This window comes from Paramacrobiotus metropolitanus, unplaced genomic scaffold, assembly GCF_019649055.1.
Source record: "Paramacrobiotus metropolitanus isolate TYO unplaced genomic scaffold, Prichtersi_v1.0 Parri_scaffold0000006, whole genome shotgun sequence".
Classification (NCBI taxonomy): Eukaryota; Metazoa; Tardigrada; class Eutardigrada; order Parachela; family Macrobiotidae; genus Paramacrobiotus; species Paramacrobiotus metropolitanus.
Genome location: NW_026570226.1, coordinates 1156146 through 1180842, shown reverse-complemented (window position 1 = coordinate 1180842; position 24697 = coordinate 1156146). Strand labels below are relative to the sequence as shown.

At 39.6% G+C, this 24697-nt stretch overlaps 4 protein-coding genes, 1 long non-coding RNA gene and 1 other non-coding gene across 12 annotated transcripts; 2 read left to right on the top strand and 4 right to left on the bottom strand.

Annotated features, from left to right (window-relative positions):
• The first annotated feature begins 189 nt into the window (after positions 1 to 189).
• Positions 190 to 2503, top strand: LOC129581993 (transmembrane protein 19-like). Its single transcript, XM_055473347.1, has 5 exons — positions 190 to 583; positions 639 to 881; positions 1209 to 1463; positions 1694 to 1909; positions 2025 to 2503. Exons 1-5 carry the CDS (start codon positions 322 to 324, stop codon positions 2186 to 2188), a joined length of 1140 nt encoding a protein of 379 aa, XP_055329322.1. The 5' UTR covers positions 190 to 321; the 3' UTR covers positions 2189 to 2503.
• Positions 2504 to 2575: 72 nt separating this feature from the next.
• On the bottom strand, positions 2576 to 7862 carry LOC129581992 (protein kinase C and casein kinase substrate in neurons protein 1-like). The gene is made up of 4 exons (XM_055473346.1): positions 6802 to 7862; positions 5193 to 5534; positions 4152 to 4765; positions 2576 to 3207 (listed from the first exon to the last, which is right to left on the bottom strand). The coding sequence occupies exons 1-4, from the start codon at positions 7026 to 7028 to the stop codon at positions 2930 to 2932; spliced, it is 1461 nt and encodes a 486-aa protein (XP_055329321.1). The 5' UTR covers positions 7029 to 7862; the 3' UTR covers positions 2576 to 2929.
• Positions 5854 to 5926, bottom strand: Trnav-cac (transfer RNA valine (anticodon CAC)). The gene has a single exon. It is a non-coding gene; the product is annotated as a tRNA-Val (tRNA).
• A 2298-nt stretch (positions 7863 to 10160) lies between the features above and the next one.
• Positions 10161 to 18102, bottom strand: LOC129581991 (stAR-related lipid transfer protein 3-like). 7 transcript variants are annotated; one of them, XM_055473340.1, is made up of 16 exons: positions 17511 to 18102; positions 16559 to 17152; positions 15059 to 15286; positions 14883 to 14971; positions 14724 to 14804; positions 14149 to 14226; positions 14014 to 14067; positions 13812 to 13947; positions 13620 to 13751; positions 12987 to 13066; positions 12536 to 12640; positions 11767 to 12006; positions 11383 to 11631; positions 10906 to 11102; positions 10623 to 10725; positions 10161 to 10524 (listed from the first exon to the last, which is right to left on the bottom strand). In XM_055473340.1, exons 3-16 carry the CDS (start codon positions 15075 to 15077, stop codon positions 10414 to 10416), a joined length of 1674 nt encoding a protein of 557 aa, XP_055329315.1. In that variant the 5' UTR covers positions 15078 to 15286; positions 16559 to 17152; positions 17511 to 18102; the 3' UTR covers positions 10161 to 10413. The 7 variants fall into 7 exon arrangements, with proteins under 7 accessions (XP_055329315.1, XP_055329316.1, XP_055329314.1 ...); XM_055473341.1 differs by lacking the exons at positions 16559 to 17152; positions 17511 to 18102 and adding an exon at positions 15637 to 15701; XM_055473339.1 differs by lacking the exons at positions 16559 to 17152; positions 17511 to 18102 and adding an exon at positions 15436 to 15625.
• LOC129581994 (uncharacterized) lies at positions 13505 to 15615 on the top strand. The gene is made up of 3 exons (XR_008689572.1): positions 13505 to 14288; positions 14664 to 14811; positions 14895 to 15615. It is a non-coding gene; the product is annotated as an uncharacterized LOC129581994 (long non-coding RNA).
• Positions 18103 to 18428: 326 nt separating the features above from the next.
• LOC129581990 (uncharacterized) lies at positions 18429 to 22760 on the bottom strand. The gene is made up of 8 exons (XM_055473337.1): positions 22409 to 22760; positions 21976 to 22344; positions 21132 to 21269; positions 20715 to 21048; positions 20441 to 20574; positions 20223 to 20372; positions 19311 to 20160; positions 18429 to 19177 (listed from the first exon to the last, which is right to left on the bottom strand). The coding sequence occupies exons 1-8, from the start codon at positions 22538 to 22540 to the stop codon at positions 18792 to 18794; spliced, it is 2493 nt and encodes an 830-aa protein (XP_055329312.1). The 5' UTR covers positions 22541 to 22760; the 3' UTR covers positions 18429 to 18791.
• Between the last annotated feature and the right edge of the window lie 1937 nt (positions 22761 to 24697).

Genomic DNA, 24697 nt, shown 5'->3' with positions numbered 1-24697 from the left:
CCCAAGTTTGGCAAACTCGAACGGCCGGCGTTTCTCAAGCTGGAATTACAGGTTTCAAAGTAAGAGTAACTGTGGACACTGGACACTGGTTTTAAATAGTGAAACAAGGAGAGTTGCAGACTTGCGCCCTGGGCGGCAGTTTGCACTGAATGCAGTCAAAATTTTTAATCCTAACCTGGTAAATATTAATATCGGGCCTCCCCTATTGACACCGCAGATTTCCCTTATCTTTTGTCCATCTGTCGTCAGATCAGAAGTTTGCCAGTTATTGATAAGTTGATAACAGTTCCGTTGCAAAGTCCAGTCGATGTATGGGAGATTATGGCTATTACGAACGACAGTCGCCGTTTGCGTCAGCACCCTCGAACATCTTCCCCAAACGGTAGGATTTGCAGTCCGGGAATTCGCACTTTGACCAAGGAGTGCCAGGAGCGCTATAAGAACAGGAGTTACGCTGATCTGGTTCTTCTGGATGCTGTTGACTCCTTTTCCGCCTTATTCATCGTGCTGTTTGGCTTGATTATTCTTTTTCCGTTCGCTCTTGGCTTCTGGATGCTGTTCCACTGGTTTAGCGCGGAAGGCGGTAAGTTAAGCCTTTTACAACCAGTAATCTCTTCTCACAGTTTATCTTGTTGTAGAATATATTTCGCCTGTCCGCTGGCTGATGGCCGTCATGCTGCCATTGTACATTTCGGTGTGGGGTTTTAAGCGGCAGAGCTTGAACCTGTCGGGAGCATTCGCCGCATACGTTACAGGATTTATCGTGACGATGAGCAGCTACGCTTTTATGGTGTGTTTGGTCGGCTTTTTCCTGCTGGGATCCAAATCGACCAATGTGCGAGCTGATCTGAAGCGGCGCTTTGAGGCCGATTATCGTAAAGGTAATTTTAAAAACTATAGTTTTTGAATTTATCGTGTTCCTAGGAATTCTATTTTACTACATATTTCTCATTCGGATTATATTCGTATATTTATGAAATATGTTTAGCAGCTATATCTTTTTGGATATTTTTGTAATTTTTCTGTAGCAGATTTTGGTATCATTTTCATTTACTTACGCTTATTGTGGCTTGTTCACATTTGCTTTGGAAAGTAGTAATGTTTTCTGACTACACAGTTGATTATGGTTGATGTCTGAACAGTGATCGGCTGAAAAGTATAAGTATAATATTTGAAGTCGTGATTTGATATATTGTTTGATTTTGCAGGAGGCCAGCGTAACTGGGTGCAAGTTTTTTGCAACGGAGGAGTAGCAACGTTGTTTGCCTTTTTGTACATGCTGGAGACGGGATGTCGGGAAAAAGCCATCGATTTCAGTATTTCATACTATGAAACAACGTATGCTTTGGCTGTTTTGGGTGCCTTGGCGTGCAGCTGTGGTGATACTCTGGCTTCGGAGTTGGGCTCCGTTTGGAGTCGGAGAGAGCCTCGATTGATTACGACGTTCCGTAAAGTCCCTCGAGGTAAGTATGTGCGTAGGTGATTAATACAGTTGATCGCATCGGTACATCTGGGAACTTGTTTGGTTGTATATAGTATTTCTTAATGTTACAGCTGTTTTTTTACGTCGTTTAATAACACAGCCGACGTTTTTATTTATTTTTGCGATGTTAAGGACTTAGACACGGAAAGTAGTTTCTGATTTGCGAAAGTTATGCATGTGGCATTTTCTTATTGTTGGTTATATCGGCAGGTACAAATGGAGCGGTTTCGGTGACTGGACTTCTCCTCAGTATTCTTGGTGGAGTTATAATTGCCGGTCTGTTTTATGTGACGACCTTACTGTGCCTACATTCGAATATCATGAATTCCAGCCCTCCCCAGTGGCCGTTGATTCCTCTTGGCGGAATTTTGGGCTTCCTTGGATCTCTTTTTGATTCCTACCTTGGTGCCATCTTTCAATATTCTGGTAAGAACCGCTTTTGAAGTGTCGCTTCCTTTTGTTATAAATTTGATTTACAGAAAGTGATTTGATTAAAATCGTTTTCCTTAAAATCTAGTTTTTCTTTCCTGTCTTTGCACAGGTTTGGACGAAATGGGGCGAGTAGTTAATTTTTCCGGACCGAAAATTGTCAAGATCAGCGGATTCAGCATTTTGGACAACCACAGTGTGAATTTTATTTCGGTTCTGTTGACTGCACTACTGGCCCCTCGAATTGGCCTGACGTTATGGTCGTATTTATACTAGCCCCAAACTAATTTTACCAGCCGTTCCTCTGTCTTTCGCAACATTTTATTGATATTTTTAATTGTTCATTCATAATTTCCGGTCGTTATTTGCACAAGCATGGTTTGTTCTTGAATCTCTTTTTGCCAGGACCGAATGCGTTCAGCAAGCAGCTTGAAGCGACGAAAAATTGCTCACTACAATGTTTATTTGGTTATGTGTAAGGGTATTTAAAATTTCGAATTGGCAAATACTTGCACTACCTTAAAGGTCCAGCAGTAACTTTGTTAATCTTTTAAGCGCCAAATTGATAAACTCGTAATCATTATCGTGTTCTGGGTGATCCATTAGCACAATTGCGAAGTAATAATGATCAATTGACGAGCGGATTCGAAGTACGTAATTTACTGTTGTTGCACAGGTGTTATTTGTCCATGAATGTGTTATAAACTTAAAACTTACAAACTACTTATTATTCAAACCAATCTTATCCAGCAATTTAAAATGATCAAAAGCTACCAGAGTTATGTCTGCTTTACCATTTCTTATGGTTACCAAATAGCGACAGTATACCGTATCAAGATCGAACAGACTTCAATTTTAAGCACTAAATTAATGAGCTCACTATCCAATTACAACTTCCACAGTTTTGCAGATACATCCGTGCTGGCCACATCCGGCCGATCTCACCATGTCTGTTAATATTTAAAACTCTCCAGTTCCACCGTGCGTTGCTCTTGTGAACAAGATTGTCAGCATATATTACTGGCCCGGCACATCCTTTACGTAACTCGCAGGAAACAGTCCCAGTCGGCCATCTTTTCGGCCTTTACACCAGCCTTGATCATCCTCGTCCTCCAGTTTCTCAAAAACATCGCCTTTTTTAAACGAAAGCTCGTCGTCTTCGAGAGCTTTATAGTCGTACATGGCGCGCACCGGAATACCAGGGTCACCCACATCCCGGGAGCCGGTACTGTTCAGATCATCGTCCCAGTCTTCCTCGGGAAATGGACTGGGTAAAGGCTGTGTCGGTAGGGTTGCTGTAACAGGACAAGCACAAAAAGTCAGCCTTTATAATACTTTCTAATTATATGGTTAGCTTCCAGTTTAACGGTAATTGTGTGAGTTGTGTCTGCTAAATAAAATGTTTGCCTTAAAAAACTACACAGTACAGGGGAGAAATTACTTATGATATTACGTAAAAATTCCGTCGATATTTCTTGCTATTTGAATCAACAAAATATATAATTTCGGCCCATAAACATCTTACCTGTTTCACATGTGACCTGTTATTGGCAGTTAGCGCAGTACATACGTACTGTCTGCGGTTGTGTTTACTGTTTTTGACTATGTATTGTACAATGATAATTATTAACGATAATAAACCGCTATACCGTATTCAGTACTGCAACCTGCAACCATTAGTTTTGTGAAGGTGCGTATTTGTGCTTGTAAATATTGATCACTCACTCTTCAACAGCGGCACTCATATTCACCACATTTGTACAGTGTACTCGTAGTTGTCGTACGTGTGTCTGATTACTCTAAATATTCAACAGGTGTGGCCACTTAATTAAAAATGCTTCAGCGCATAGATTTATTTACATAAAGTTAAAGTGGTCTACAAAATGCATAATAGTACTAATTCCATTTGCTTGAAACACTGCAACAGGTATATAATATTTAAGATGTAATCTGCAACAATAAATTTTTCAAAGTCAATAATTAAAATTTTCAACGTAAATAATTATTATCTGCAAATAAATCGTTTTATTCAATAGTGTACGCTAAATTTTAAACTGTTTTATACTCTTCTGTAATTCTTTCGTTGTGTTCATGTCTGCGTATCTATTGTCTGCGTAAAAAAATGATGAGCTAATCGGCATACAGCTTTTACGGCATTTTTCGTTAATTTTCTTTTAAACGTTAACTGCACAGTAATAGTTGCTTGAAATGAGCGCATAAATTGCTGCACTCCGCCTACCTGATCCGGTTACCGGCGAAACTTGAGTGGTCCCAGCCGCGGCGTGGGTCGGCGAAACCGGTAGACTAGGGGGTATCACATCATCCTCGGTAAACTTATACTGCACGCCCGTCAGTGCTATACCATCACCACCGGCCAGCGCTTTGCTGCCGCTCTTCTTGCCGGCGATATTCTTCACTTCCGGCTGAAATTCTTCGAAGATGGGCCAGTTCATCGGCATGTCAATACCGTACGTTTTGGACCACCAACGTAGATCCTTCTCCGGATCGGTGCCGTCAACTGTCGCCCAGAATTCCTGATATATTTCCCGCACATTTTCATCCCGCGATATATCGACACAGCGGTGGAGATTCTTCAGCTGCTGCTTGAAAAAGGTCAGCCGTTGGCGTTCCTGTTCGGAGCACTTGTCATACACGTCGCCCATGTCCTCCATGTATTTGGCGTTATATTCGTTGATATCGCGTAAACTTTTCTCGTAGCGGTCACGCATTTGCTGCTTTTGTTCGGTAAATTTCACCACATCGTCTTCCAGTTTCTTTTTCTGATCGGGAGATATGGAAGTATCTTTTGCAGAATTTTTCTCCCTGACTATCGCGGTTCGCTCTTTTTGGCACCTTCGGTCATAGAAAGGATCCAAAAAATTAAAATGTCGTACAAATTTATGGAACAATCATTTCTGATATGTTAAACGTAGAATTGTACAGTAAGAGTGTGAATTATATATGTTGAACGTATAGAGTACTGTATTATGAATTTCCTCGGTTCGTTCGAGCACTACTGAGTAGTTAAGGAACGGCTGCGATAATGACACTTATTTCAGTGATTTACAATTTCACATTGTTAGTTTGCCGTGATTGATTGATTACTGAAAACAACGAAAAATGTCCAAAAACAAGGGAGACATTTGTCAAAAAAATATTTAAGTGATCGATCCTTAAGTATTGTACATACGGTAAAATTTTGCGAGCTGGTTTTTGCGTAAGAGATCCTGTACAGCGTACCGGTATACTTCAAGTATAGATATAAGTACTCATTCCTTACCATGCATGATACTCCGATTTCGTTTTCTGTACATCCCGCAGCTTCTTTTCCCACGGCTTTTGTGCTTTGCGGAAAGCATCATCCAGTTCTTTTTTCTCCTTAAAATCTCTTATGATTGTTTTGTGAAAATTGTCTTTTTGCCACTGTCGGACGGAGCTGACCACTTCATTATCCATTTTCTCCTTCATCCGAATATGCGTAAGGGCCAACCGGTCGGCTTCGTTCAGCGTTGCTTTCCAGGCTGCCGCCATAGTTCCGTACTCGTTTCCCTTGTCGATGGCGGCATTCCACTTTTTTGACCATGATCGCAACGTTGTTGCGTACTTTGCTTCAATCTCACCTCTAGAAATATAAAATTATTGTAAGCATATTTGCTTTCTGTTTAGTTTGCGGAATTCGAGAGCAGCATAATTAAGTAGCTCGTGGCAGGAATTTACCGGCAGTAACTGAAATCGAATTGTCGTTTGTCGGTAAATGCTGCTCGTTAAACATGTAAATGGGAAAAGTGTAGGAAGCAGTTATATTAACTAATGGTGTCAAAGCGAAACCGCTCGAAAAACCACTTATGAAAGAATTCCCATCAAAAGGACAGATTTTTCCTTGTAATGATACTAACGCAAAAGCAACGCAACGAAGAATTTCATAAAAAAAGACCCAAAAATGTCACTGCTCGGGATCGAACCGAGGACCTCCTGTGTGTGAGACAGGCGTGATAACCGCTACACCACAGTGACTTTTGCTTATTATAGGGGATACTTGAACTCAACGATAAGTCGATATGCCAATCCTTATCTTGTACAGTGAACGTAAAGTACTAGTTTGTTACGGTTGTGCTCTTGCCAAAATTATTATTAGGTCTTATTCCGGTGCCACTTTAACCCGCGACAGCCGAAATGGTAAATCTAAACATATTTAACAAAAAAGAAAATCCGCTAGAGCAGTGTATGAAACAGCATGATTCCTTTTCTGGTATATTGTGCGTATTATGTACAACTCAGTACAAGTACCTAAATACCGTACGTTCAATACAGTGACACATTACGAGTATTTAAAACTATAACTGCTTTGCTTGAAAAATTTCAGATTTTTATATTACAGTTTTTTTACTAATTTATACGAAATAATTAATTTACCATGAATTTAAAAATTTAACATTTTGCTGTAAGCGTTTAGCAATAATACGTTAATTACAACTAGCTGCAGCTGCACTGCACTGCTTATGCTTATTATTACTACAGTAGTACCTACTGTAGTAATAATAAGCACACGCAATATGCCTATCTAATAAACCATGTTCATGCATTTAGTGTACTTATTAAATTCCGCTTGTTATTTAAACTGTTAAAAAAAATAACACAAAAACGTATGCTTGTATATTTTCATTTGTTTAAAAATACTGCTAGCGGAATACGCAATTTACTTTACATAACAGCGCTATGCTTTGTAATTTGGATCTAAATGCGGTCATGGTCACCTAGTAAATGTTTAAACATGTGAGCATGAACGGACGTATGCCTATTTTAAACCTGTTAATCCTCATCTTGCCCATACCTAAAGCTATTATTTATCCTTGAAAATCAAGGAAAGCAAGTTTATAACACAATATTACCGTTCCTGTATCAGCTGTATTAATTCATTGCACAGGACGTATGCATCCGAGATCCTTTTGGTAGTTCGTTTATAATTTCCCGGCTCCCAAAAGCAGTCAGATTCCGCTGCCACTTCAACGTCTTGATCCATAATGACCATTTTCCCGTTATTATTCGGGCTGATATGATTGATTTGGTGGTTATTAAAATGAGTTATGTGATCCACAGGTACAGCAACGGAAGTCATTCATAAGGCAATCAGAAAGAAAACTGTTGCACAAATATAGATGATAAAGTATACATCAATGTTAAGATGGACAGGGAAAAAATTTTAACGTTACAGTAATATTACTTCGATATAGATATAAGTGATTTCACGCAGACAATCGCAACACTTACGAAAAAACCAAAAACCAAACACGTATTGCTGTCTACAGTCTCTACACACTCTTGACAAAATCTCACAACTTGATTTTCGCACAAAGCGCATATAAGTTAAAAATCAATTCCCATTCCAAAACATAACATTATATTAGCGATTTGTTACCGTATTTGAATCGAATGAATTAAAGTGTTTGTTAAAAACAATGGCATCACAATACAAAATCAACAGAACACGTTCTGTGCCAAACGGAAGAGAGCCGGTTGTCAACGCGACATGTTGAAAATAATCGTGCGGATTCAGCAGATTGTGGGAAATTAACACCCATACGATGCTAACACAGTAGCACCACTGGCGACAATACACAGAGGAAAAGATATCGATTCATAAAAGGCATTAGTTCAACAGCGTACTGACACTTATTGGACGCGCAGCCGACCTTTTTCACCGTGCTTTTTGATAAATTTATCGCAAAATTCAGACAGGTACTGACAACATTATGCACCGAAACAGCGCTAGCCCGCGCCTACCTATGTAGACGAGAAAAACGTTTGTTTGTGTTGTGCATAAATCGATGGATCAAACAATTTCGAAGGACAGCGACTGAAACAACATTAGTGAAGGTTGTTGGACGATTTTGTTGCAGCTTGCAGAATCGCCAATGGTGCGTGCATTATTAGTGTGCTCCACATTTTACAATGCCGCGCGGCTTTCTAATAATGCAGCTGACATATGTACTTGTACAATACATAGTGAATGGCAGAACAGTAGCGGTAATAGCGGACGTATGTTAATGCAGAGGTATAATACGTTGGTCGATATTATAGTAATTTTCACCGCACAACTCGGGCACAATGACTACAGTATTATTAAATTTTTACACAGATAATGCTGTTTACTGTTTTGTTTGCATTGACCAATATTGCACGCTTCGATTAACACGACACGGACAACTATTAATACTAACTGCGCGTGTAAGCATAATATGGTTCAAATTATATAGGTATTTTTATAGTACTTAATTATAAGTTATCCTAGTGCAGTTTTTTAATTGTATACATTAAGGCAGCGTTCTTAAAAATACCAACTGTGTACGAAAATAGACAGCACATACTATATATTAACGAACAAAAAGTAGAGAAGTATGGTAGCTAGACGCGTTTTCGACTACGCACTTAAAAAATTATCCTTATCAATTCTCAGGATGTGTACCGGTGACACAGAACTTAAAAACGCTTTATTACGGGAGCTATGTGTATTTCGCAGTGTCAGCAAGGTCAACGTGTCCAGCCAACAGACAGAAAACCGATTAAATTTAGTATAATAACTTTAAAGAAAATTCAGTCGATCAAAGAGTTATGTGATAATTAGTTACAGTTTTTTAGCCGCTATCATGTGCCTAGTTCTCACGATCAAACCTAATTAACGGCACTTTTAACAATACGTAATGAGACCATCGGATTCGGTAGCTCGCACTCGTAATCGGTAATCCTATCGTTCACCGCAGCTACAATTTATCAGGCGTCCGACGTTTCTTCGGCTACTCGGACTCCAACAAGATGTTCCCACGGTGCTCTCGCACAACAGCGCACAATCGGTCTTTATTAGACAATTCTGCTATTTGATACACTATGACATAATTATGTGAAAAGGTAACTTTTTCTTAATCTGACATCCGGTGCTCCATACTTGTATAAGAAGGCTTTCTCCATCGAACGTGTACCATTGCTTACCGTATTTGCACACTGATAATTTATTGCATAATGTAGCCTGGATGAATTTTTCGTGAGCATGTAACGCCAAATATCTGTACGTTCAGATTTCAAGCCATTTTCGGTGCATATTAACTACCAGTATAGAAAGGGTAGTGGTTGCATTTTAGTGCATAGGTGATACGGTTAAAATTTACCGACATACCAGAGTTACTGGCAGAGTACAATAGAATTGATTTTTGCCTAAATATTATTATCCACGAAGAGCCAGACACAGTGGTAACTTTTAGAGGTTGTGGAATTACAAGACACAAGACAGTAGATGCATCGTGAGCGGCCTAAGTTTCATCAAACTCGGACGCATATGTTTATAGATATATCGCAAAAGCATTTCCAGTTTAATGTGGCTAGAAGATGCGTTCTTTGTAACAGACGTGTGGTTTCCGGTGATTTCCGCGAATGTGTGTATAAAGCTAATTCTTATTTTTTATATTTCATATGCATGTCATAAATGTAGCTGAAAGCCATAAAAAATCACGTTTGGAAGCTCTCAGCATCTACGCCATCTAGTGAAGTCAAACTAAAGATAATTTCAAATCGTCAAAAAAAGAGATCATGGGCGAAAGTTGATCCTTGCATTGTGCCGCACTCTGACTATCGGAGATCGCACATTATAATTAAACCTCGGCGGATTTGGTAAATGAGCACGGCGATGGTGAAAAACCGGTGCCGGTAATAAATGACCGAGTGATGACGGCCAAAACGTTCTTGGATAATAATCGTTTCTCGATAACGGGTGAATTAACCTGGATGATAACAATGCCCACTCTAGGGACGAATCTGTCAGTTTCGTCGGCCTGAATCTCTCGGAACTGATTGGTTGGTGGTGTCCCCTGTTGAAATTCCTCGTCGGATACATAATCTGGTGTGGACGAAAATGAGTGCTTAGACGCTCTCCCGATGAATCCACAGTCCTGCTGTGTTGGGGATCTTTCAAGGTGTCGTGATACCGATCATCCACTTCCGAATATCCGTTAGTACCGATGTCATTTTCCGCCGAATTACCGACAATAGTTTCTGATTTTAAGCAACCGACAAAAACAACGATAAGAAAAAATTTCCACAACATTGTGCCGCTAGCTCCATCTGCGAGCAGTTTACAGAAGAATAATGCGCTTTTAAGGATTGCTCAACGGATGCTGATAACAGGAAAACAGCCGCTGTAAGCAGAAAAGCCAGGTGAGTTGAATCATTAAACTGCAGTTAATGCAACACCTTCTTGAGATGAACGCACACGTTTATTTATTCAACACTTCTCGGGAAATAAGCAAAGCATCATGTTCGAAAACACATGGACAGATCACTATAATTCAACAAACAGAAACTCATGAAAGTTAAAAAGTATGTTCAAATTTTAAAAAAAAGCAATAATTAATCAATAAAAAGAGGCAAGTAACAAAAATCAAAAGAGATAAATCTCATAAAACTTCATTAAAATTTCAAAACAAAAACTTCGACTAGATCGAAACACTAAATCACTACGGTGAACAATCAGGAATATTCGGCTCATATTTCTTTTGCAAACTGCGTATTAACTCCAAAAGAACACTGGCCATAGCTTGGTCGACCACTTTTTGTGGTATCCATCCCTACAAATCATGCAGATTTGGAAAAGTAATTAAAGAAGCATAAATATGAAAAACACCATTTTACGTTTGGACAGAGCTTATGAAACACGGTACTGTACCTTTAGATTCGTATTCGAAAAGCATATGAATTTAGAGTATACGGCTCCATTTGCCGAGGGCGCTACAGGTTCATTAATCCAGGCATTGGGACCATTAACCCCTCTGCTCAAACAAAACATAAAATACGGCTTTCAAACAAACTGTATTAACAATACGAAGCGTTATATTCTCATACAAATAACTGCAAATTCAGAAAGATTTTTAACATGCATGGAGTACGATACATCATACGACCTAACGAGCAAACAGGAAAAGAAAGGAGAAACATTGGTGCCATTATACCTTACAAACTCTTTTGTAACAGGTTTGCGCGGATGTTCACAGCCAATTCCGGCAATCACATATCTGTTTCCGAGTTCTGAAGGATGCATTTCGAAGCAGCGCACGTCAACAAAGTCCCGACTCGAAACCATCCCACCCGCTTGGTCTTTGACGCACACATAGGTCACATCGCAGTGGTCATCCAGGAGGTCCACTCTCTATCAAGCACAACGAATCAGCTACTAAGAACTGCTTAATACCGGGAAATATTTTATGAACTGCAATGACTAACTTTGAATAATTCTTAATAGTTATCCCAAGTACTGTGTTACTTATATCAAACTCCGAAGATTGGATTGTTTCAAGACCGTCATTAACGCACCGCTTCTATGCAAGACAATACTGAATTCAACTTATTAAAGAAAAATACATTACCATAATAATTATTTACGCTTGATACTAAAGTGGCGCAAAAGTGGTGTAAAATATCAGAATTACTTCACTGAAAGCAATCGTATGGTTCCAGTTCACGGCTTCATTGACTTTCTGATAAATATCTGAGAAGACGTCATCCGAAGCAGCTCGAACCAGGCCTTCCACTCGGAAGATTTTCCCATATTTCTTGTCGTCCAAACTATATACACTTGATCCGCATTTCCCTTGTTTTTCCAGCTTCCAACCGGAGCGATTCTGGAATTCCTTCACAACCGCCAGGTTCATTTTTGCGCGTTCTATTAAGGCAATTCGCTGCAAAATTAACAACTGTTAACGAACAACCAAGACTCAGTTTACTGAAAACAAACAGCAACTTTAATTCCTGAGCTAAGGCTTTCCAACTACCGTTTATTACCCGATCAGATCACAGTATTACAATGCATGTACCTGAACCAAGTGTTGCGAAAAAAATTTTGGGAACGAAATTGCTCTGAAACAACTACTGCGCTGTTGAGGAAGAGAATTTCGAAGCAGAATGTCGACATCACTTCGTAACGTATCCTGCTGAACTTGTATTATATAGTCGTTTGAATAATGGGGGAATGACAAACTACACAACCCGTCGGAAGTGCCGGAGTATCCATCAAACAGGCACTCGTCATTCCGCCCAATTATCATACAGCGATCCTATACAACCAAAAACCTCCTCAATGTTTTTGAAATTCAAACAGTAGATGTTTTTAGGATCGCTAGTACTCGGGCGCTGAGTTTACTCATTGCTAACTTGTGTAAACTGTGATTTGAAAATTGAAATAAATGGAATCAGAATTTTAAGCGAAATTACCAACACTACGCTGATCAGTCCACAAAAGTAATGTTCTTCAAAAGAAATGTTACCGAAATCGAAATATTTTCAATTTTACTACGAAAGCATGTATATGTTTTCAACTGATGGCTTATTCGAGAAATTTACGCATACGATAAAGTGCGATTTTGAAAATTCTCTTGTAACTGAGGAATCAAAAAATAAATTTCCGACCAATAATACGACTATGCCCTTTTCAAAGAAGTCACCGAGCCAGGTGGGGGTTAGCTGCCGTGAGCAGCAGCACATCTATCAGCTAATCTATCTTGGTCAGATGAAATTTGTTACTCAGGTAACTTATTACATGAAAGATATCTGACTTTTCAAAACGCTCACATTTTAAACCTGTACCTTCTCCGATGGTGAAAAAATCGAATTTTCCGATTCTAGCTGTGGTCTTTTTCCTTCACCGTCGGAAGTGCGACGTCGTTTCTTACTACTACTTCTTTTCCGCTTCTGTAAACTAAGAAACTAAATTTCTTTTGGTTTCAAAAAGAACGTCAAACGACTATTTGCCATACTCCAAACATTTCTAAACATTCCGTTCCACATATAGGTAACTACGACCACCTTATAATAATACAGGTAGCTACTAGCAAACCCAACACGGCCAAACTCAATACGGCTTTCCTAACGTTTAGCGCCTAAATATCTCGCCACAATAAAAAATTTTGAATAACCCTGAATTATGTCGACAAAGACACCTATTGTTCCACCTGCAGTCAGTTGCTTACTATAAGCTATTGTAGTATCGTGTTCCTCATAACATCATTTGTAAAATCTGTATGGCATGATGACGCACCTGTGCAGCAGTTAATGGGGACACCTCGTGAGGTGGTTCCGTACGCTTCCTCGTACCCACATCTTCTCCAGCTAGTGATCCTAGATAAATTAACAACAACTACCTCAAACATAAGGAAACAAAGACGATCTCACCAGGTCGTTTTGACTTGCACAGGCCAAAACAACTGGGACAGGCCAAACACTTCATCAGACGATCAGTCTGATAAAAGTACCATAAAACTGACGTAATCACTTTACAGCTGTTCTGGTAAACTTTCTCGTTAAAGTCACAGCCAGCAATTAAGCTAAGCGCGTACTGATCGTGCACAAGTTAAAAAAATCTCAGCATATTAAATAAGGACAACAATCGATGCACCCAACTTTATTTCATTACTGTACTGCACATTTTCATAATCGTAAATACTAAATACATGATAAATTTATCAGTTTCCATTTCAGTCACTAGGTTACAAGAGCAAAACTCGCCGTAGAAGTACTGTAAGTTCTAAGAATAAACAATCTGTCAATTCCCAATAATATTGCAACTTATCCTTACATCTTGATATGAAACATTAGAAATCATCTTATTAGAATTTTTTCTAGAGTTATAATAAAAATACCGGAAACTGAGAAACTGAAAATGCAGGCTTACGTGTTTCCGGTGAGCCGCCTTGGACTGGTGAATAGTATGCCGAATTTGATCCACCCGTATCCGAAAACTGATCATATCGCAGCGCTCCTCCATACAAAAGCGGCGTGGATTCCGATGCGGCCCGCTTCAGTTCTGACAAATTCAATCCATTATTACACAATGCTTTCAACACTCTCCAGCCGGATCCCTTACGTTCCAGCCGCTCCTTTGTTTCACGCGGTAATACTTTAAAATCCAAAAACCATGTTTCCGTCCAAGACAGGATAAAAGACGAAACTAACAAGATGTAATCCAAAATTGGCGAATCTTTATTACCGCCTTGAGCAAACTGTAACGAAGATTCAACTTATAAACGGTTGTTTCAAATCTGAAATGGAAGGCAGAAATCGCGCACCGTATACAGAAAGACTTTCGCAATGAGAAATGCACTGGATCCGGCTGTGGTCACCTAAAAGCGAAAGAAGGCGAAAATTTCACAATACTACTCCTCACTCACTTTCAATTCTAAGATAATCACACAAACACTCACCGCAACCACCCATGGATTGTGCAAACGGCAAAGTCCATATGCAAGTATCAAGCATACAAATCTTCCGGCAGCAAGCATCTGAAAAAATCTACCTGAAGGAAGCCACGGAAGCAAAAATATGGATTTCTGAATTCGAGACCGTAAGAAACTGCGCAATACTTAGAACCTAACAAACTGCAATAGTGCATGAAATGCCTGTATTTACAGATACAAGTATACGGTATCTATATTTCCAATTAAAAATATAAGTAACACAATATATAGACCATATGATAAATTAAAGTCTATAAGACGATATCCAATCACAATTGCGCATTATTTGCGCTTATTAATTTTCAGCCTCCTCTTCATTAATACGAATTACTATAATTATTTCGCATATTTTTAGAGAGTGAAAAATAAGATAATATATATAAAAATACGCAAAATTATAAAATGTTATCTTTTTACAAATCCAATAGTAAGAAGCATAAACCATTTGGTATTCCTGCTTAAAATGGAAATATCGTTTTCAGAAATTAAGAAATTAAAAGCGAAATCCGTTAGGACAGACTAACAAATGCCTGTTCACTTACGACGAGATCGAAGAGCGACAAGTGTATATTATACTGCACAACTTCGTGCGTGAATGCTTCCATCGGACTCATTCCCGTTATCTGCAAAGTACACAATTTTGGTTTTTTGGTTAAGTTACGCTCCATTGAAAAGCTCGTAGTGAAAGATTTACTACTTGCTTGCGTGTACAGGATCCACAACAGGAATGATAAGCCGAGATCAAACAGCGTTAGCAGGCAAAACGTCCGCCGCACGGGCGACATGGGCTCTACTCAAAAGCAATTTGAATTTTCAATTGACTGCAGCTATCTCCATGTGAATTCCAATGATTTTACCACCATTTATATGTACTTACCTGCGCACAGATCGCTCATTCTTCAGTTTCTGACTGGTCTCCGTTAAACGGACTTATTTCCTCCACAGCATAAAATAAGAAACCAAAATAGACAGGCACAACCAACTCGCCAGCGAATGCCAGGACGTGCTGGAATTTTTGCGCTCCTTACAAAGGATTCATCCTAAAGCGATGGATGTTTCAGAATTCACGATCGAAAGCAACAGGCAACACCCCATCGAGTCCAAACTGTAAATGGAAACACTACTGATCGTTTTCGACCGTATTATAGCAAGGGACAGAAAGTCAGTAGAGAAATTTATCATTTGCACAAGGTAGTTTGTGCCACAGTCACTCATGGACTACGGTAGAGCACACAGTTTTTTTATCACCGATACCAAATATCTCACTGGTTAAAAGAATTCCACGGGATCATAAAAATCAAAGTCAGTAGCAAACAATATAGTGAGTTAAAATAAATATAAAATCCAAACAACTACTACGATACGGTACGAGTGCAAACAAAAAACGAAAATATTGTACGTGGATGGTGGATCTGCATTTTTATGCGATTTAAAAACGGGAAAATTTACGAGTACCTCTCAATCTCATTGGAGACTGGGCTGTGGAAGGGTGAATCAGTACAGTAGTATTGTTTGTGTTTAAACTTCGAACAGTGCGAACTACCAAGTACTGCATTATCATAACACAAATCTATTTAAAACATGAAAGTTATTCTAATTATGATAGCTACATTTTTAAAATACGACATTTTTATTTATAAAATAGTAGTTTATTTAATGGAATTATGACTGTAATGTCGCGATTTGAACTTAATAAAATATACTCCATTTAAATAGTAAGCATTTAAATTGTTTTTTCTTTTACTAAATTTTTGGCACTAGCCCATTCTGGCCATTCAGGTAATAAGAAAGGCCTGCGCTAGTAAACACTACTGTACTGTACTTAAAATCATTCAAAGTTCGGCCAGCAGCCTTTAATAAGTATCGTCATGTAAGTACAAACGGAGTACTAAAAAGTTTAACACTGAAAAAAACAGACAAAATTGTTAAATCGTTATGTCAACTTTAATTAAAGTTGGCATACGCAATGATAGTGACCGATAAAAACGCGATTTGTTGATACACAGAGGGACTAGACTATATATCATATTCTATTCTCTACGATAGAAAATACTTGAGACAGGATACTATTACAGTACTGTAACTTATCTCACGATAGAATATCAAGTATATAAGTACAGTACTACTAAATTTTAATATTTACAACTTAAAAAAACTAGAAAAAATAACAGCTGAATGAGATTCCATTTTAATTCAAAAAAGGAAAAAAATATCAAGAACACATAGGACACTTTTCGTATTTATCACATTTTTCTTCCGAATCAATTTGTCTTCTTCTCAAAAAACATGAACAATCTCAATACATCGCCTATGGGAATTTCGCCCCTAGATGCCAACCAACTTTCCAGGTTATCATAATTTGGCGGACGCCGATTACCCGTTTCCGGAACTGGTGTAGCCGGGGAAGCACCTAAGCCTTTTTCAGGAAATACTTCTCTCAGTTCTGCTTGAGCAGGGTTTTGGCCGGCTTGATGGGAAACATTAGGTGCATTCTCAGTAGCATCACAAGCCGAAATCTGTACATGTTGCGGATCGATTGTTTCATCACAGTCACCGTCCTTCTCTTCAATTTTTTGCTTTTGCTGTTTTCGATTTCTTCGCCGTTTCACGCGTTTTGAGCGAGCTGCTGGAAACTCTAAGCCATGCTGTTCCTTGTTTTTTACAACAGCTTGCTTCTGCTCGGCAGACAACCCGCGATTATTTTTTGCCATTATCTGTGCAGCAGTTTTCTTCCTTTTTTTCTTGTGACGCTTTTTCGCATCAGCCACTTGTCCGCCATTTCCCAAACGTCGCAGTTTAGTCTCCTGCCGCACTGGCACACTTTGACTGTTCCAAAGAGGATTACTATTCAGCGTGCCTTGAGGGATAGCCAGAGCATCGTCCGAAGATTCGGTAACGTTTTCGTCAATTCTGGGATGTTGGTAAATTCCTGTTACGCAACTCATGAAAGCGCAAACAGCCCAGCTGCAACCTGCAATCCAGCATTCAGAAAAATAAAAGACAAAAAAAATTTCTTTCAGCAGCTGAATAAAAAATGCACCTCGTAATGATAACTGTATTGACATTTCTGACATTTCACTGTCCGTTATCTACAGTAACTGGCACGCTTCAAATATTTCGTTGATTACTAAAAAGGAATTACAGCTAAGGAACTGTAAGGTCCAAAAACAGGTTGCATCAAAACAGAGAATAATACGAAGTCACTAAACTAAGTCAACGAAAGGAACCCTCAATATGTGCAGATACCTAGAGGGTATGAGTAGCAGGATACTGAGGACAGAAAACATGTTTTACTGTTTAGTCACTTTAGTGTTCAGTGTTCACGCTACCTCCTGCGCAGTCGTCATCATCCTGATGATCTTCAGCATTTTGGCTGTCCACATTTGCCTCAATATCAGTGTCGTTGTGGTTCATTTTATCCACATCGGCCTCCATTTGACTTCCGTTAATGGAAAACGATGGCTGGTCAAGAAGAGCCAGAGCATGTTCTAAATCTAGGTGTTCAATCGAAGTACTGCCAGAGTTCTCCTCAGAACCCATGGGTGTATGGAAGTCCTGGTCCTCGCTCTCGAATGCTGCAGATCTAAACCGTTTCAAGGACTGAACCGGTTCGCCGTCATTCTCATGAAGTCGTTTTACACTGGACTGGGTAATGTGCGTCCGCGCTGTGCAATAATCCAACTCAGAACCAGGCGAATAATTGGTTATCTGTCTATCCTCCGAATGTTCAGAATTACAAGAATTTGCAACGGCAGCACCATTGTGGTGCCCCGCTGGTAAATTTTCCATAAATTATCCTGTACGTAACACTTCGGACTACATATGTAAAAGCAGAAAGTGATGGTAAGTTTGCAGATTTACGGCCGAACGTCAGTTAATTTGAGTTTAATGGCTTAAATCTTTTAAAGAAATGCGGAACAAAAGGCTGCTCCGGGGTTCTTATAAACCTGCACCCGTCGAAGAGTTCAAGTAGCTGCCATCTCACGTATGCAGTTTCCGACTAACGCAAACGTAACCGCGAACGTACCGATTCGGTGCTACCGACTCCCCGTCCTTTTTCCATAAAATTTTCCATTAACTTTTTCCATTAACTTTTTCCGTAACTTTTTCCATTAAATTTTCTTGTCCAACAATCCTTGGTTTTCTATCGGTATCGACCTGTATTCCAATCTGCTAGTATCTGCTATTCAGTAGGGTTTGTATTGCTTTGTTTCCATCGCTGTTTTACGATAAATGCAAAACGAAGAGCATCATATCAGATCTCATGGATTGCATGACATAATATGACAGATATTATCTCGCAAAGCCCATTCATTACCTCAGAATAAAATCTTACCATAAGGACAACGACATAACCACAAGTCCACAACTACCAGAGGTATGTACGAACCGTAAAAAAAGATAAAAAAAATAATAACAAATAAAGTGCAAAGAGTGTCGGATGTACACTGTACAGTCAGTAGCAAGTACAAGTACTAGCAACAACTTTCCAAACGGGCAACTATCAAACGATGTGACGAGTAAGATGTAGGTATAAAAATTCCGGGTTCATTTTACAGTACACAAGCAACGGAAAAGACAAGCACAATTCTGGTGTTTATGATCTACCTTTACAACATGTAATCAGCGTATCCCTGCCCACCTCCTTCTTCTGGTGAATCCAGTTTTGGTGATGGAAACACAACCCCATCAGCAATATCCACTTCCCTTATGTTGCCTGATATATCGCCTTCACTGGACGGAGGAAGAGCCTCGCCACTTAACTTCTCCGTCTCCTTCAGAGATTCAGCAATATCCGTATTCTTGGAAAGCTCCGGGGAAACAGGAGACGAAGTCTTACTTCCCAAATGTTTGACAGTTTCCGGCTCTGCAATATCGGTATTCTCAGCCTCGTCGCTTATGACAGGAATGCTCCCGTCGAAATCAGAACCGCCCAACGGCGGTGGTGTAGCATTATTCAAAGGAGGAGCCACCACCGTGGTCTCAGTATTTTTTTCTACAAAAAATTTTCAGCGGTAACTAGCCGGTTAGCACAGTGCGGTGACAGAATACAGGAAAGTAAATGCCAGATTCATTAACATATACACTTAATCGCATATTGAAGAAGAATTGATTATATCTTAAAATACCTGGTTCACTTTCAGATATGATATCGGAATTCGAATCATCCGAGTAAGCCGTTAAACCAACACGTTTGACAGGAGGAGGGCTGGTCTTTGATGAAAGTGGCACCGATTCGACCTCTTTGGATGCTTCCTGCGTGCCGTCAGGCTGTTCCACGTCCATGGATTCAATTGGAATTGGATCGGAAGATACTGTTTCCTTGGGTGACACAACTGAACCTGCCGTTTCTTTGGGTGACACAACTGAAGCATCTCCCTGGTCACCCGCATCTTCCATCCCAGACATGAACGACTGCTCCAAACTATCTTCACTGGCTGAAGGTTGTTCACGCTGTTCATGTTCCTCCACATGTGATTCAGCATCCAGTGATTCCATCGAAACATCATTCGACGATTCCTCACCTGTTGCGGTGTGCTCCGATTCAGAAGGATCCGTAGCACCCGCATTGTTACCGTCTGCTAGAACCTGACTAATGTCAACATCAGAAAAGCTCTCGGATAACGGTTCCTCCGGGGCTTTTAAAAGGTCGTTTTCCGGTAATTTAAGTGCCGGTGCATAGTCGTTGACTTTATCGAACTGCGGTGGAATGGGCGATGAGATCGGTTCTGTGATCATATCCACCACATGCACATGAGAAGCAACTTGATTTCTATCTGCAGGTGGCGACGCTATTGATTCCACTGATGGATGTTCCATAGGAACGGAATGGGCTGGTGGATTGTAAGGGATATCTTGACTGGGAAGCTGAGTTTTGGATTGATTCAGCAACTGATGCTCGGCGTACAATTTTTCATATGCTTTGTAATGTTTTTCCACCAACGCCTGATATTGCTCCTTGGAAACTGGTTTACATTCCTATAACGATCAGCTTTTTGATAAAAAAAACTTGGTAAAATGGGCTGCTACAACTGATATACCTCTTTTACTTGTGTCCAGCGTACACGGAAGTTTTCCGCATCTTCCATCAGTTTCCGTTTCTTTGACTCATGTTTTTCCACAAGTTCTTTCTGATCCAATAGTAAGCGGTCCTGATGGTGCGTAAGCGACTGCACTTGCTTACGAAGAAGCTGCAAAATTAGAACACCGATTACGTTCCAAAGCAAGCCATTAAAGTTTTATGCAGTTGATTACATACGGTGATTCTCTGCTCGTTCACCACCATCCGACCATCAGGAACAATGGCATCGCTGGATAATTCGGCCATCAGCTTGTGATTTCTCTGATATCGTACGGACGCGGTGTGCTTTGCTTTCAAATAATCATCAGCATCTGCACAGACAATCGGCTTAAGTTAAGTTAACACAGTGATTCAGCGCAATAAACACAAATTTTAAGCTGCTTATGACTTCAAGTAAATAAACTGATGTAAAGAAGAAGCAAGAACAACTTGGCTTTAGCATTGGACTCACCTTCATCTGGTTCCCCTGGAGGTCTTTCTCCCTGGTTAGGGACACCTGTAGCCGGTTTAGGAGGGAGCATCCGTTGACTCATTGACTGCAACTCTTCCAATGGACCGTGCAGAGGTTGGCTAGAGCTTCCAGAAGCCGTAACGTTCATCGTTACTCCACCGGAAGAGGCACTACGTTGAGGAGGGCCCGCAGGCACAGGTGGAGGCTTTGAATGCTCTTCCCGTCGACGGCCAGCCCGCTCCGTTTCCTCTTCCATCTGATCTCGTTTATTCTTCTGACTGAGAAATTCCTGGTATTCAGGAGATTCCAAAAACGCTTTCTGTGCTATAGCGTACTGCAATTTAGCAATTAATAAGTATCTTCAAATTTTAGCAAAGAGAACATTTCTACAGTATGTACAGACTGTACAAGCCTAACTTTTTCTTTATCGCGGTTGTAATCATCCATGTATTTCTGCTTAACGTCTTCGGGGCAAGTCCGCCATTGTTCACCGATAATTCTGCCAATTTCCGCAAAGGGCGTACCTGGATGGTCCTTTTTTACTGTTTCCCAAATCTACATAACACATCAATATTCTCGAAAACCAAGTCTCTGACTTTCTGCACAACAACGAACAGAATACAACACAGCGGTAGCCAAAGTTGCAAAGAGAATCAATTTTCCCAAATTCGTATTTTATTCTGGTCGAAGTGTGTTAAACGTCAAATCGTAAAGCTTACAAATTAGACGACAAATGCTTTCGTATGTATTCGTACTTTGAGGTATTAAGCAGATAGCCCTAAAAAACATGCGTTCCACGATTATCTGTTATGTGAGTATGTATCAGCTTTGATCAGGCTTTGTATTGTACGTACGTACCATAAAGCCGAAGCAAACAAAGAACCGAAGAACCGAAAGTATCGATGTGTTATGAAATATGAGTTTATATTTTATGATACAAATATTTCCATATTCTGAAATAAGCCAAAAAATAAACGGCCGGGAAAACCAGCACATTGGTAATTTGGTGCAACAAATTTATTAACGAATTTTACAAGGTCCGTATTTTACACGTTAATAATAAAAACTAAAATTTCAACAGATACGATCTTTAAATTAACGAATTCATCTTTGAATGGTTTTCAAATGTCGACAGAAAAACGTACTAGTAGGTAAATGGAATGCATCGGTAGCCTTTTCGTTTACGTATCTCCAATACGTAAAATTACTGGAAACTTCACAGAAATAATTAATTTCGTTTGTCTGCTCAGTTAGCGCTTACGTTTTTGCTGAAGCGAAGATAAGGTATCAGTGGTTTTTCTGGTCCTTTGGGAGGTTTCAATTCAGCAAAGAATCCCGGGGATCGCGGTGGTCTTTCCGCTCGTTCATGCGATACGGGCGGCGGAGAAGTGGCGCTGCGCTGAGAGGCTACAGAGGGAGCACGAGCAGGAGATTCCAGAGCAACTGCCGCCGCTGCCGGAGATGCTCCGGCCATTATCTGCTGCAGATGCGATGATTGATAATCTGGCTGCTGGGGTAGGTGATCATTCTGGTAGAAGGGGGCTTGACCATGGCCCTGCACCGTGTAGTATGCTGGTTGCTGGGACATGTTATGCTCTGGAGACATCATATACTGAGCAGCAGGCCCACCCTACAAGTGCAATCGAACTCGTAATGGAGAAAGCAACTTTATACCTTTACTAATCAGAATTTACCATGGAGAATGCTGGATTTGCGGCATACTGCATCCCTGCGCCGCGAGGGGAACCATGCACTGGTTCAGGTGGATTGCGAAGACGTTGCTGGAGAATGGATGATGATCCTGTACCCACGGTATTATTCAGCATTGTGCAGAAGAGGATTTAACGGGGAGATTCCAAGCGATGGTTTCCGAGCCAAACTAAAGGCAGAATTTGTGGAGCAGGAGAGAGAAGCTTTGGTTTACAAAGAAAACCAAAAAAAGGAAAGCAGGTCCGATTCGATAAAGCGAACACAAACGGTACGTTCTAACCATAAGCATCGAATTGAAAACTTGCCAGCTCAAATTTTTTATTTGTTTTCCGTAGCCCGCAAGTCGACTACGGACCGAGCATACGCACATGAAACGTCGTATGTCGTATGGTGCGGTTAAGATAAAGAGACGCGTGTCTGTGCTCTGATCCAATCCTGCTGGAGGGTTGGGATCTGAGTTATTCACCTAATTCGGTTCATTCTGTGCACTTAACATCTCGTGCTCAGTACAGCAATTACAATTCCACTCTCGCATGAAATCCATTGGAAATTGTAGCTGTGCCGCGTCTTTGTTAGTGATGCAACAAGGTAAAATCAAAGTTTTTTATTTCGGATCTCAACAAATAATATCATCGCCGACTGCTTAATCAAATTTTTGAATTATAATTGTAAATGCGCATTTTCAGATTAGTTCTTATTTAAGTGTGAGGAACCTTCATGTGTACAGCGAAACTTATACACTGATCCACAAATTTGCATTCACTGTTGCACTACTTCATATAAATGTTTATTGAATGTTTATTTTACCATTACTGTGCTATAATATTTCACGAGTAAACAATTTATACAAGGCAACCATTATATTTATACATTAGCGCACAGTATTTATAAAAGTTATGCTACGCAATCAAAATTTATCCCTGACGGTTCTTTTCCAAACCAATTAAACGGACATTGCAAATCGCGCCCGCACAAAATAAAAGTCAGAAATTCCAAAATGAGCTTGAAAACCCAAATCTAACTTACAACCTCCAGTCAAGTAAAACTTTTGACGATACTAATGTGTGCACTCGGGTTAAGACTTTGATCTGGACTAACAAGATTACTAAGGTTTATACTCGGTTATAAACTAAAACAGCACTCTGGTTAAGACTCTGGTTAAAAATACGGTCAACAGACGAATCAACTGTTTTGTTCGGCTTTAGCTTAACCCCTTTCGACAAACTGACTCTCGATCTTTTTCTGCAAATCTTCTTCGGAACTATAACTCAAATAAACTTTCGCATTGAAAATGTCTTCATTTCTTTTTATCTTCGTTTTTTTTTCATTAAGAATACTGAAATCAACCTTTTCGTTGAAAATGCTTTTAGTAACATCTACGCAGGGAAGCCGCATGATATACGTACATTTCGGAATAAGAACATAAGGGCATAAAACTCTTCCGCATATACCAATTTTAGCATAGCACAATTTGGCTTAAAAAACAATTTTAACAAAGCTTGAAAAGTTAAAAAACATACTGGATTAAAAAAAAACTAAAGCCAGCCAAAAAAGCTAATAATCTTATGAACACCACGAAAATATATTCAGAAAACACAAGAAAAGCTAACAAAAACAAGTAAAATATAAAAAAACTTAGGAAAACATTCTAATGAGATTATAGATTAGAGCGTAAACAAAAAAGACAGTAGCATGCCGAATGTCTGTGTAGCGATTCAGCAAAATGTTTTTGTACCAAATTTTTCTCATGCCAAAGCGTCCGCAAAATTGTTTTTCATAAGCATTTTGCAAAAAATAATTATGTGTAGCGAAACAGTTACGATTCCTGAATTATTGAATGATATTTGGTGTACAAATAAAGATGTTCGTGTTAGCTTTAACGAGAGTGTTAACCCGAGTACTAATGCTAGTTTTGATCAACGTATAAACTTGAGTGGTGATACTAGTTCAAAGCATGGTCTTAACCCGAGTGCTCATAGTAGTGTTGGCAAAAGTTTCAGACCAACGGAATAATTGCGTATAATACCTATAATGCGTTCTAAAACAATTTCCATTACATTTGAAACGCTCTGCTACTCGGCAGTGGAAGTATATAGTAGCGTAGCGCTAGCCTCTTTTATTTCCAACATCAGCTAAAAACAAAAAAATATACATTTTTTTTCGAAATATTTAACCAGAAAAATGGTATGCTAAGATAACTTTTTATTTTCTGCTTTTTTTTCTCTAATAATCTTTCTCAATTGAAATATAACTGTTTGGTCAACGCATATTTA